A 13,853-nucleotide genomic window follows, 5' to 3' on the forward strand; every position below is an offset into this window, starting at 1 on the left:
TCAAATGTTCACAGATGCAAGGTGAGTATGTCAGGAGTGTCCTCACTGCATCTCATCATTGTCCTCCATGAATCTTGCCGCTATGAGTGCTTACGAATGCGCCTGCCTCATCTGGCCAGTGCGATGGCCTCACTGCTGGCATCCTTGTCTTCAGGGACCTCATCACCGTCATCCCCTTCGACGTCCTCCATGAGGCATGAGTTTGTCACACTGTTGCTCTGCTGCAGCCTGAGGCTGTTGCACGGGTATCACCAGCCATGTCCTCTGTCCCTGAGAAGCCAACCCTGCAGCCTCTCTGGACCCTGGAAGATGTCTGGGATCTGAGACCTGCTAAGGATATAGGAGTCGTGGATGCTCCTTGGGAATTGTGTGCCATCTGTAGGATGTTTTTGTGGTTGTCGCAAACCAGCTGAACATTCAGCGAGTGGAAGCCCTTCTGCTTAACGTAGTTGACTGCTTGTTGTCACGTGAGTGCAGTCGATGGCACCCTGCACCTGTTGAAAACTTGAGATCTGCGCCAATCCTAGCTCTCTTGATTCCTGACTTTCCTGATCCTGGGTCAAAATGCACAAAGTTCTGTGCCTTCGTGAAGATGGCATCCGTGACCTAATGGATATATTTGTGGGTGGAGGCTTGTGATACCCCACAGAGGTACCTGTGGAGCCCTGCAAGGAACCACTGGCATAAAACTTGAGCGCTGTGTTCACTTTCAAGGCCACTGGCAGTGGATGCCGTCGATGTCTCCGTGGCATCAAATCCTGCAGCAGGTGGCATGTATGACTGACCAGTTCCCTAGACATGCGCGGTCTTTGGTGACATTGGTTCTCAGTCATCTGCAGGAATGACAGGCGCCATCTGTAGGCCCTGGGTCTAGTAGTGACGGCTCTCTGTGGGGCTTCAGCTGCGTACGCAGCAGGTTCTGCTACCCCTTCATCATGAGGGAGGTGCTCCTCCCTTTGTCAAGTCACGCACCTCTTCTGCACTTAACATAATAAGAACATGAGAATTAGGAGCAGGAGTAGGCAATTCAGCCCCTCGAGCCTGCACCGCCATTCAATACAATCATGGCTAATCTCATTTCAGCCTCAACTCCAATTTCCCGCCCTCTCCCCATAACCTTTCAACCTGTTACTAATTAAAAATCTGTCTATCGCCTTCTTAAGTTTATTCAGCGTCCCGGCATCCACTGCACTCTGAGGTAGAATTCCAGGGATTCACGACCCTTTGAGAAAAGCAATTCCTCCTCATCTCTGATTTATATCTACCACCCCTTAGCCTAAAACTATGGCCTCTTGTTCTAGAATGCCCCACAAGGGGAAATATCCATTTCACATCTACTTTGTCTATCCCCTTTAGCATCATATATATCTCAATTAGATGATCTCTCATCCTTCTGAACTCTAGCAAGTATAGGCCTAAACTGCTTAATCTCTCCTCATAAGACAAGCCCTGCATCTCTGGAATCAATCTAGTGAACCTCCTCTGAATCCCTTCCAGTGTAACTACATCCTTCCTCAAGTAAGGGGACCAAAACTGCACAGTACTCCAGGTGTGGTCTCACCTTGTACAGTTGTAACAGCACTTCCCTATTTTTATACTCTATTCCTTTAGCAATAAATGCCACAATTCCGTTTGCCTTCCTTATTACCTGCTGTACCTGCATACTAGCTTTCAGCAATTCATGCACGAGGACACCCAGATCCCTCTGCACTGAAGTATTCTGAAGTTTCTCTCCATTTAAACAATAAGTTGCCTTTTTATTTTCTGACCAAAATGGATAACCTCACACTTATGCATGTTAAACTCCACCTGCCAAATTTTGGCCCATTCACCTAACCTGTCCACATCCATTTGTAAATTTCTTATTTCTTCATTGCAACTTAGTTCCCCACCTGTTTTGGTGTCATCCGCAAATTTAGCTTTAATACCTTCTATCCCTGAACTCAAGTCATTAATATAGATTGTAAATTGTTGGGGCCCAAGGACTGAACCCTGTGGCACCACACTAGTTCCAGCTTGCCATCCAGAAAAAGACCCATTTATCCCGACTCTCTGCTTTCTGTTGGTTAGCCAATCCTCTATCCAGGCTAATATATTACCCCTAACTCCGTGTGATCTTATCTTGTGTATTAATCTTTTGTGCGGCACCTTATCAAAGTCCTTCTGGAAGTCCAGATATACTACATCTACAGGATCCCCATTATCCACTTTGTTCGTCACATCTTCAAAGAACTCTAGCAAATTAGTCAAACACTCTTCATAAAACTATGCTGATTCTGATGGATTGCAATTTGACTTTCCAAATGCCCCATTACTATTTCCTTAATAATGAATTCCACTTCTTCTTCTCTGCTCCTTGTAAGCCATGAGGCATACTGTTAAATCTCCAGGCTCCATGATCCTGATGGTCTCCTAATGCAGGATCAGAGAGAGAGAGAGAGAGAGAGAGACGCATGGGTTAGCATGTGTGTTCTAAGAACCTCTGTTAGTTAAGTCTGAAGGCCCCTTCACGCGTACAGGAGAGTGCTGGCCACTACTTGGATGGACAGTGTGTCGCGCGCTTTATGGCTTTCCGAAACCCCATCCACGTTCACGTCACTCCACTTGACCGATTGGCGGCAGCTTCAGACACTGGATTGCGTGCTGTGCTCTCAGCTCAGGCACAGGCATTCTCCTAACCTGCACTGCAAGGCTGCAATGTTAGTTTGAACCATAAGGGATACTGGTCCAATCTTCAATAATTGAAAGGGGCTGTGAGCACTTCCACCAGTGACTAAACCATGGCCACCTTTTGCAAGGGGATTGTGCAACTTGCCTAGTTGGCTAGTTTTTCTGCTGCCCGCTAAAACATGTCTGTGCCCGAGAGGTGAAAAGTTTGGAGCATTTGGTGGCATTTTCATGCCTTTGCATTGCTTGAATGGGCAGAAAAGCTTCAGAGGCTCCGACTCCAGGCATGTCAATGGAGCTGCTGCTGAATGGTTTCAGCAGTGGAAAAATGCTCATTTTTGACAAGCTTTTACAAATCCATAACAAAAACAGAATTACCTGGAAAAACTCAGCAGGTCTGGCAGCATCGGCGGAGAAGAAAAGAGTTGACGTTTCGAGTCCTCATGACCCTTCGACAGAACTCAAGTTCTGTCGAAGGGTCATGAGGACTCGAAACGTCAACTCTTTTCTTCTCCGCCGATGCTGCCAGACCTGCTGAGTTTTTCCAGGTAATTCTGTTTTTGTTTTGGATTTCCAGCATCCGCAGTTTTTTTGTTTTTACAAATCCATGACCGCTTCCCTCAGCCCCCACCCCGGCACGTGCTTGTGTACTTTCTTCTGTCTGTGCTGCTTTGCATGCCCCTGGCCCGACTTGCACTCAAGCCCTTGCCCTGGCACTGCACTGAAAGCCAGCTGGAGAAAAGCGACTTGCCTGTGCCTCCCCCGACCCCCCCAAAAATGCGCATGCACTCTTCCTTAATGGCCTACAGGCGATACTCGCGAGCACTGTGCAAGGTTGTGTGCACTCACCTCCAAGTTCCACTCAAAAGCCCAGGTCGTCAAGGGCATGCCTTTTAAAGATATTCGTGCAGCGCACCGTTCTGATGGCACACCGATCTGGGTGGTAAATTTGACATGGAGGGATGATTCTGGTGAGCAGGGCTTATAATGAGATGCTAACGTATTGAAATTAAGCTCCCGATGTGCAGCGGCGGGAAACATGGGCAGTTGCGATCTCGTTTTGCGGCGGTGTGAAACTGATTTTTGGCCTGCATGACATATAGTCGCCCCCTCCCCCACCGCCAATGCGACCTGATTATTCCACCCAGAGTTGGCCGAAGTGGTATGGGAAATTAGAATTAAAGGTCAGATTGTAGAGAAGCAGTGCAGACATTTAAGGAGATATTTCATAACCCTCATCAAAGATATATTCCATTGAGAAAGAAAGACTTTTTGAAAGGTCCACCATCAGTGGCTAACTAAGGAAGTTAAGCTGAAAGAAAAGACTTGCAATGCTGCAAAGATTAGTAATAGCCCAGAGAATTGGGGAAAATTTTAGAAACTAGCAAATCATGACTGAAAAAGTAATGGAGGGAGAAATTGCAGTGTGAAAGAAAACTACTAAGAAGTATTAAAAAGATAGTACAAGTTTCTGCAAGTATCTGATAAGGAAAAGATTTTCTAAAGTGTATGTTAGTCCCTTAGAAATGAAACTGGGGAATTAATAATGGGAAACAAGAATATGGCAGAGACTTTGAACATGTAATTTTGTATCTATCTTCGCAGCAGAAGACACAAAAAGCATCTGAAGAATAGTAGAAAAGCTCTATTTATGGTTTTGTTTTCCAAACTGTAGCACTTGGCTATATGAGGAGCTGTGAGAGGATGATGAATAGTCTCTCAAGTTATCAGATTTCTGTTCCGTTTTCAATTGTTTGTAATCTTTGTGTTTGTTGACTCATTGGTTTTTGCAGCAATAACAATGTTCTTTTTGTATCTGACATTTAACTGTAGTTAGGATGGGAAGCATGCAATTGTTTACAGTGGGTTCCTCGGAATGCAGAATTCTGGGATTCCTTATTCAGTGAGGTCTTCATTATAATAGAGAATCAGTTGGAAGGTTGTATGTTGTTTCATGAAGAGGCTTGGAGTCTGGTATGGTTGAATAAAAACTGTTTATTAATAACACATAACTATATATTTATATTACATTACAGGAAACAGCCTTGACTAGGTGCTATCTTCATGCCGACTTCTACCAGACTGATTACTACACTCTACTAATCCCATGTGACTGTCTTTACCATAATGTAGGCGGTACTGTTCCCCCATACATTGACTTAAAGTTCCAAACAGCCTAATACTACAGAATCAACCTTATAAAGGCTGCTTGGCCCAATGACATCCACCAAAATGAAATTTGGGGTCAGTGATATATGCCATTAGGAAAACAAACAGTGCTGGTCATGTACATCTGTAAATTGACTATACAAAAAGCTATTGATGAATTTTAATTTTTCTTATTCTGGTTATGTTGAAGTTATAAAGCACTTCAGTTGAATTACGGCTTTATTGATCATTGTTGGCTATCTGTTAGCCTGTGTAGATGTCTGTAGGATCTATCCAACTGTGTCTAACAGCACGTCCCTTCAGCTTTTTGCAATAGGCAAAGGCTTACTGTACTAAACTAGCCCGTGCTTGCAAAACCCAGAACATAATGTCTCTTGTTATTTGTGATTCTGCAATTGGGAATTGTGAATATGCTAAGAATTACACCAACAACCAATTTAAAATTATCTGTTGGGCTCGCAATGTGGCTTACTTACACTTGTTAGATTAGCCACGTAGATTCAAACGCAGGGATCTATCCTATGCAGGCAAAAGGAACATGTCCAGACATTGCCACTTCTTTGAATTAAACAGAAGCATGGGGGACAACAGCTCCCTGGTGCGTTCTCTATGACAATGCCTTGACCAATCAGAGGCTGCTTGATAATCAATCATGACCCTTTTCTCAAGCAGTATAACTTGTTGCTTCCTTTGAAATTTGTCATTCTTGCGTCTGTTCTGATGAGTACAAGACGAAAAGCTTCAGCAGCAGGTTTCTTTTTTTCAGCAATATTAAAGTAATTCAATTGAATTCAGTTCTAATTTGTGGGCTGTTGCTGGGCCATGATTGGATCTTGTTCCTGCCTGACTTACCAGGGTGATTAGAATTTCAGTTGAGATATGAATATAGTTTCCTTTTACTCGCTTTTGTTGGATCTAACTCTTTTGTTTAGCTGAGGTCCTGTTGTACGAAGTTGTCTAATTTTATATTCTGGAGCCTAAGGTGAGGTGTGTTATTGGGACTGAAACTTAATATAACTGGCCAAAATAGACACGATGTCTGAATGCTGATCTATTTTAAAGTATTTCTTAATTTCTTTTATTGAGCATCCTCTGCAGAGAAGAACAAAAGCAGGATTTGCATGGGAACAGCACCTGACAACTCCCCTCCAAGTCATGCACCATCCTGACTTGGAAATGTATCACTGTTCCTTTATTTTCGTTGGTCAAAATCCTGGAAGTCCCTACTTACCACCACTGTGGGGGCACCTTCAACACATCGAGTGCAGCAGTTTAAAATGGTGGCTTACCACCATCTTCTCAAGGGCATTAATTGCTAGCCTTCCCAATGATGACCATTTCCCATGAACAAATTTAAAAAAAACATCTGTTTTACCACTTGAGTGCTCTGCTCGACAGACTCAAGTTGAACTTTACATTGAGGTTTGTACTTCATTTTTGTGCAAATCCACAGCATTCAAGATGTGATTTTACATTGAGCTGCAGTTATACTGCATCTGTTGTGTGGCCTGAGACTTTGAGACTCCTTGTTCAAGCGGTTTTATTTTTCTTGCTTTTGTCTGTTGAGGTCAATTGTTTACCTGACTGAGTTATGGTGACAGTTTATATCAGTCAATTAGCTATAGCTATATCCTAAAAGTTTAATTAAGTGCAAAAAGGGAATTTTTTATTTGCTTATAAAAATGGTTATTTTGATAAGAATTTGTAGTAGTTCAATTCCTTCCAACTCCGTTGGATCTACAAGAGTATTCTTGGAACTCTTGACATCATTATTCATTCTTGTCCCATGAAAATATAATTTGTATAACCGTCTGAACACTGATCCCACTGGATCAGAGACTGCTGTTCTCCAGCCAATTTTCTGGTTCCTGTCCTTCCCATTTATCTCTGTTCATTCATAATCAATTATTTGTCCTTCCATCTGTTTCTCTTTCAAGTTTTAAAATGTCTATTTTGTTTAATTTTGTATTTCTATAAATTTATTCCTTTTCTCTTGCTCTACCATATCCTCCTTTTTCCAATGTGCTCTGCTCCACTCACTTCAAAGTCATTGTTTTCTCCAGCAGCGTCTTCCTGCATCATATACATACCTTCATGAGTTTGGAAGAAAGAACTTGCATTTATTTAGTACCTTTTCACAACCCCTCTACATTACAAAGTGTTTTACAGTCAATTAATTGCTTTTGAAGTGTACCCATGATTGTAATAGGTAGGAAATGTGGCAGTCGATTTGTGCAGTGCAACGTCCCACAAGCAGCAATGTGGTAATGACAAGATAATCAGTTTTTTAGTGAAGTTGGTTGAGGGATGGATATCAGGGAGCGCTCCTCTGCTCTTTTTCAAAATAGCACCATGTGTCGATCCGTGTCCTCATATGGTAGGTTTAACTGTTCAACTGAAAGATGTGCCTCCCAAGAATGCACCACTTCCTCAGTATTGAAATGAAGTGCCAGCCTAAATTATGTGTTCAAGTCTCTGGAATGGAACTTGAGCCCACAACCTTCTGGTTTAGAAGCAACTGAGCCACAATGCCATACCATTAAAGATATGGTATGAAATATAGCAAAAGAATTCAGCATTTTCATTGTTATTTTACTAGGCCAATTTCAATGTGTTTTTGGTTAATTAATCCAAATGTGTGACATCGGGCTTGGAAAGAAAAAGTAATTTTTAACATTCAAATATCTTATGTTATTTTATTATCCCTTTGGTATCAAGTTACATGTGAGAAGATGTCATTACTATTTTCCTCTGGAGAGTGTTCAAAAATGATTAAGTCCTGTAAAATGTCATGGGACAAACCATCTGTTGAGTTTTCTTTAATTGATAGAGATTTCAGTAACTTTTTTTCCAGTAGAATCAGAGAGAACGTTTTAACTGTCCTGTTTTCTTAGCTATCCTGCAATTTCTGAAGGAAAGGCAGAAGGGATACTCATTATGTAAGCAATGGCTCGAAGAAAAATGTAATGCTTTTTCACAATTTATGTCCTGACAGATCAACTGTTTAGTAAAGATTTAAAAGTTCCACTTTTGTGTGTGATTTTCAGCACTAGTGATTATGATAACTTTTGTATGGCGCACATGTTCCGTGAAAATTTAGCAACGTAAGGCTGGATATTCAAAGGTTGGGATTGGAGGCAGATGGGCCTGCAATTTTGCACAGCCAGCCATGCGCCATAATCTTGACCCCAGGTTGGGGGTTGCGTCAGTTGCCCAAGAATGCAACCCTTCCCCAGTACTGCACTGAAATGCCAACCTGGATTATGTGTTTGAGTCTCTAGAGTGCGCCTTGAACCCACAACATTCTGATTTGGAAGCAACAGAGTCAAAGTGATCATACAGTTCAATATATAGAATGAAATATAAGCAAAAAACCCCACCATTTTCATTTTCTCATGCTAGGCCAATTTCAATGTAATTTTGGTAAATTGATCCAAATGTGTGACATTTGGGTTGGAACAAGAAGGTAATTTTTAATATTTGAATATCTTATGTTATTTTATTATCTCTTTGGTATCAAGCCACCTATGAGAAGATGGCATTTCCGTTTTCCGCTGCAGTGTGTTCAAAAACGATGAAGCCCAGTATTTTACCCTGGCAAGCGGTGGTTGCCAGTTGAGGGCAATTAGGGTCAATTATGGGGCTTTGCCTGTAACCAGTCGGAAATACAGACAAGAGACATCAGTCCGTGCTACGACCAGGCAAGCATGGCAAGCTCATGTTGGGAAAGTGGGGTGGGCCATGCTTAATCCCATGAGGGACCCCCCTCACCCCACACCAGTGATGGCCGCAGAGCTACAACTGCAGCCGCTGGCTGCCCTATTGTCCCATGATAATAATGGCCAGGGATCTGTGGCTGTTTTAAATTTAAAAAGAATAGACTACTACAGAGGATACCTCCATGTTGAGGCACCCTTTCTTTCTCCATCATGAACCTGTAGCTCTCACCTTGGCTGGCAGGGCTGCTGATGTCTCAGTGCTGAAGGCCTCCCATTGATCCTTCAGCCTTGGGAGTCCGCTCCCTGCAATTAGTTGACCTAGTCCTTTAAAAACCTGGGTGGGCGTGTCAGGGAATCAGAACTGAATTGGCGGCCAGGTTCCCACCCAGCGTAGTGTCATTCGGCGATATCATAAATGATCTATCCCTCAGTTATCTTTACCAGCTTTGATCCATATCCCTCAATATTTTTACTTTCAGAAAATCTTTTTATCTCTGATTTGAAAATTTCTAGTGATGCAGCAGCTCAGCTTTTTTGGGGAGGATTTCAGACCTCAACTACCATTTGCACTGAAGATACATTGACCATGCTGCAAACCATTGGAACAGATTTTTCTTTCAGTTCAACTGTAAAATAGTCACCTCTTGCTTCTGAATCAGGAAGTTGTGTGGTTAAACCCTCTCCAGGACTCCATGTACTACTAACTGACACTTGAGTGCTTGTACTGAGGAAGTGGTGCTTCCTGAGGTGTCTTTTCAGATGAGACACCAAAAGAACTATTCAAATCCCTTGCTGCTATTCGAAGGGTGGGAGTTCTGCAGATGTTCTTCAACCAATGCCACCAAAACAGACTAATAGCTCATTCACTAAGGGACCTTGCTGTGTGCAAATTGTCTGTTTACAAAATAACAGTGCCTACACTTTGGCATTAGTTTGCTTTGAAACATTTTGAAATATGTGTCCTGAGATAAGTCTTTCGGTAACTTTTTTTCTACATAATTGACAGTGATTTGTGCAGATTCAGGTAATCACAAATTGTATTAATTTATATAGATTGGAGTAAATTTCCTCGACATCCCAGGGGAAAAATATCCTTCATTGCATAGTTTTAGGACTTAAATTGTTAGGAGTCTAAATGTATGTTGTTTGAAAATCAGATTGAATTTTAGAAAATAAAATGAACTTTTTAAAATGCAACTATTCACAATTTGTAGTATAATGAGAATCTATATGAGCTTTTCTCTACACAAGCTGACTTTCTTTTATAATGATTTTATATCAGCTTTCTTGCTATAAATTCTGATGCCTTATTTATAATGGGAACCCGAGTAAACTTAGGACGTCGAAATTATACTCTCCTATTAGTGTGGGTGAGGTAGTTCCTCACTCTATTGTTGAGAAGCTCCTATCCCACCAATAAGCTCTACTTCTCAAATTGCTGCCAGTTTTGCTATATAATTATAAACAGTATAAAATAAAATCTCATGATAAATAGCATGTGCTATTTTTTCCCCATTATACATTCCGGTGTTGCTTGTGTAAACTCCTGATTGTGCACCCTGGTCACTGGGTCCCCATTATCATAACTGAAATTTCTTAATTTCCATAATGAAGATTTAAACAATCTAAAAAGAATCACAGTAGCAATATTTATCTTCTGAGCTGAGCTTTTTTAAATCTTTTAATACTTTCCTTAAAGATTTTACTTTAAGCCTATAGATTATATCTATAATTTGGCCTTGGACTTAATATTTTTGCACAAGTGTTGTGTCTGAGATGAATTTGGATCATGCAGTCTGGGATGACCAGTCTACCTCATTTTTCTAGAAGCATCAATACCATTCAGTTAGCTGTGGGTATAGAGATTTACTATGAAGATAACTGTGATGGAGGTTGGTGGAGTGGGGTGGGAGGGTGCTGGTGGTTTGCTTTGCAATCAGTGAAGCTGATTTTTATTTCACTAGAACAGAAGCCTTAAGGAAGAATTAAAACCAGTGCTGAAAGAAAGTAATCTGGATATTTTCATACAACAATCTTTAAAGGCTCATGGCCAATGTTGTGAAACTATACCTAAAGTGAGCAGGATATATTTGAAGGATGATTCATTAGAAAACAAAATATATAATGTTGTCGCTGTACAAAACCTTGATTAGGCTTTCATTTAAAAAGCTGTGTTCAGTTTTGGTCCCCTGGCATAGTAGGTGGCATTGAGGCTTTGGCAAGGGCTGCAAGATTAATTCCCAGTTTAACCAATCAGGGTCAAAGTGCTGGATCTCTATCCTTTAAGAACATAAGAAATAGGAACAGGAGTTGGCCATATTGCCCCTCGACCCTTTTCCACTATTTGATAGGATCATGGCTGATCTTTGACTGGAACTCCACTCACCTCATCACCCCCACCCTAACCTTTGACGCCCTTTAGTGCCCAAGAATCTGTCAATCTCAGCTTTGGATACGCTCAACAACCGAGCAATCATAGCCCTCTGGGATCAAGAATTTAAAAGAATTTGAGAGAAAATATTGCTTCTCATCTTGCTTCTCAGTTTAGGGTTGTTGACTTGTGGATGATCTCATCAAGTTTATAATGTAATGAAGAAACTTGATTGTATTTGTGTAGACCAATTACTTCAACTGAAGGGAGAACCTGTGGGCACTTCTAACTCCTGCCATTACCTAAATTTTAAATGTTTGCTTAGATATCAGACAATAGTGAACATTTGCACTGGGTTTCCAGCTCGTATGATGAACACTGATTCACTCAATTCCTTAAAGCTGGACCTACTCCTGGCTGGGGTGGAGCATCTCATATAAGAGGTAGGTATTCTGTCATGTTAATCAGGGCCAGGGAGACCACCTGGACTAATTGATGAAGAGGTTTGGAGAGGATTTTTCCTTTTTTTCCCCTGGATAATGTGTTTTCACCCACTTACCCACTTTTTGAAAGAGATTACATGGCTCCAGGTAGGATAGTGCAGTACATATTGTGACGAAAGATGTATCACAATGTTATAGGCTGGGTGGAATAGTAGCTTTTTTCCTATTCTTTGTTTTTCATTTGTTTGTAACAGTGTTTCAAATGGAATTGTTCACAATTGAGAAGTTTTGATGAGATGGATCAGGAAAAGGCATTTCAGTTGGGGAGTGAGTTAGTAACTAGGTTGTAAGTTACCATTGTATTTCAGGAGAGATTTGGAGATTGTTTACCTTCAACAGAGGATGGTTCAGAGGAGTTTGCCTTAGTAGAAACAATGGTGCAAGTAGACAGCTAATAGAGAAAGAAAATTGAAACTGGGATATGGGAGAAGGATAGGTTGTTGGCACTTGATGGATAGCTCTTTCAGCGAGCCAGCACAGGCACAATGGGTCAAATTGATGTCTCTTGTCATGTAAATTTCAAAGATTCTGTAATTGAGCAATTAAAGAACTGCATGGGATGAGTAACTCAGATAAAATAGTAAACTTTGAATATTCACCGATAATACAGTTGTAATCGGTTCATTTTTTATAAGCAACTTTTTTGTGAGGAAGAATTCCTGATGAATTAAATAAAATTGAAAGCGGAAGAGGTAAATTCAATACATGTAAATGACTCAATACTATTTATTATGAGTTCAGATATTATTAATACATCAAACTAGCGCTCTTGATTGATAAATTCCTCCCTAATCTGCAAGAATTTTCTGTGGAAGTCAGTAAACATTTGGATGAAAAGTAGTCTGTTAATATAATTGACTTGGAACCTTACAAGACATTTGATCAAGTTCCACTGTTGAGATATTTTTAGAAGGATGGAGGTTCATGAAGTTGTTGGTAGATTAGCTGCCTTCATTGAAAATTGGCTTGACAGTTGATAACAGAAAGTAATGACGAATGGAAAGAAAATTGTATTGAGGGAGGCAGATTGCAAGGATTATCATGTGTAGTTTGTGTCCTTGTGTCAGATGCCCAGCAATTGAGAAAGATCTTGTGTGACATTATTCATTACTTCAGAAACACTCGGTAGCATTTTATTTTGCATTTTGGAACTTGAAACCTGTTTGCTCTGGAGGTTGCTAGGGGCCATAATATAAGTTAGTCCCTAATAAATCCAATAAGGAATTGAGGAAAGACTTCTTTCCCCAGAGAATGGTTCAAATATGGACTATCACTATCATAAAGACATTTGAGGTAACTAGCTTTGGTACATTTAAGGGAAAGCTAGATAAACACAAGGATAGCTTGATAGAGTTGGATGAAGAAGGGTTGGGAGGAGGCACATGTGGAATAAACACTGGGATGCTCAGAATGGCCTTTTTCTGTGCTGTAAGTACTATGGGTGGAATTAATCCCCCCCCCCCCCGGTCGGGGGTGTTGTGCGGGGCGGGCATGGATCTGATCGGCACCCCCGATTGGGTCCGTGCCGCCATTTTACATGGGTGGGCCAATTAAGGCCTGCTCAGCATGACATGCTCCTGGAAGTGCTGTGCACTCTCTGCGGCGGGGGGAGGGGGGGTTCCTTGAGTCGGGAGTTGGACGGGCAGCTTTCTCAATAGAGTTAATTAGTTCATTAATGCCCTTAACAAGCCTCTGACAGTTTGGCGGGTGTGCAGCTGGCTTGGCTGCGTGCCGGCCGAACTGAAAATTAAATGACACGCGGTGACATTGGGACACACGCCCGATGTCACCCCATGTCATTTTACGACTTGGCGAATGGGCCCCGCCCCCCACTCAGGTGAAAATTCTCCCCAAATGTTTAAAGAAGTGCAGCAGATGATTTCATCTGACTTCATCAAAGTTCTGAGACTGCATTCCCATCATCTCTTGCAAATGCAAGGATCCCATTCAAATACTATGCAATAATTATATTTGGATGTGATGTTATAAACATATCTCTTGGGGGAATGAGAAGCTTTTCATACTGTTTTCTGACCAATTCAATGACTTGGGTAGAATTACTTGTACATGATAATGAAGGGGGCAGACTCAGTAGAATGAATGCATTTTCTGATCCTGTGCTTTATGATCTTCAATTCCTTTTTTTCCTTTAATTTAGCAAGTTGAAAAAACTGAGTGAAGACAGCCTTACTAAGCAGCCTGAAGAGGTTTTCGATGTATTGGAAAAACTTGGTGAAGGGTAAGTGGCATAACTCTTGAGAATGTTTCTTGTAGAATCAACTGGATCTCTCCTTTGCTACCATACTGAAACTAGAAGCTGGATCATTGCACAGCTTTGGAGTGGCTCTGTTTGTAAATTTCTGTGATAATTTTGTTAATGGAAACTTATACCTAATTTTTCTGTGGAGCTCACTTGCGAACGCT

General features: G+C 41.3%; 1 protein-coding gene across 4 annotated transcripts in view; it reads left to right on the top strand.

Moving 5' to 3' along the window:
- Positions 1–13,853, top strand: part of stk3 (serine/threonine kinase 3 (STE20 homolog, yeast)) — a 425,519-nt gene that overhangs the window by 25,401 nt on the left and 386,265 nt on the right. For 3 of the 4 annotated variants that reach the window (XM_041190243.1, XM_041190244.1, XM_041190246.1), the window contains exon 2: positions 13,588–13,668. In XM_041190243.1, the coding sequence (XP_041046177.1) occupies positions 13,588–13,668 (81 nt within the window). Of the gene's footprint in view, positions 1–13,587; positions 13,669–13,853 lie in introns of those variants that run through there. The other variant, XM_041190245.1, reaches the window with a different exon arrangement.

This window comes from Carcharodon carcharias, chromosome 6 (assembly GCF_017639515.1).
Source record: "Carcharodon carcharias isolate sCarCar2 chromosome 6, sCarCar2.pri, whole genome shotgun sequence".
NCBI classification, from domain to species: Eukaryota; Metazoa; Chordata; class Chondrichthyes; order Lamniformes; family Lamnidae; genus Carcharodon; species Carcharodon carcharias.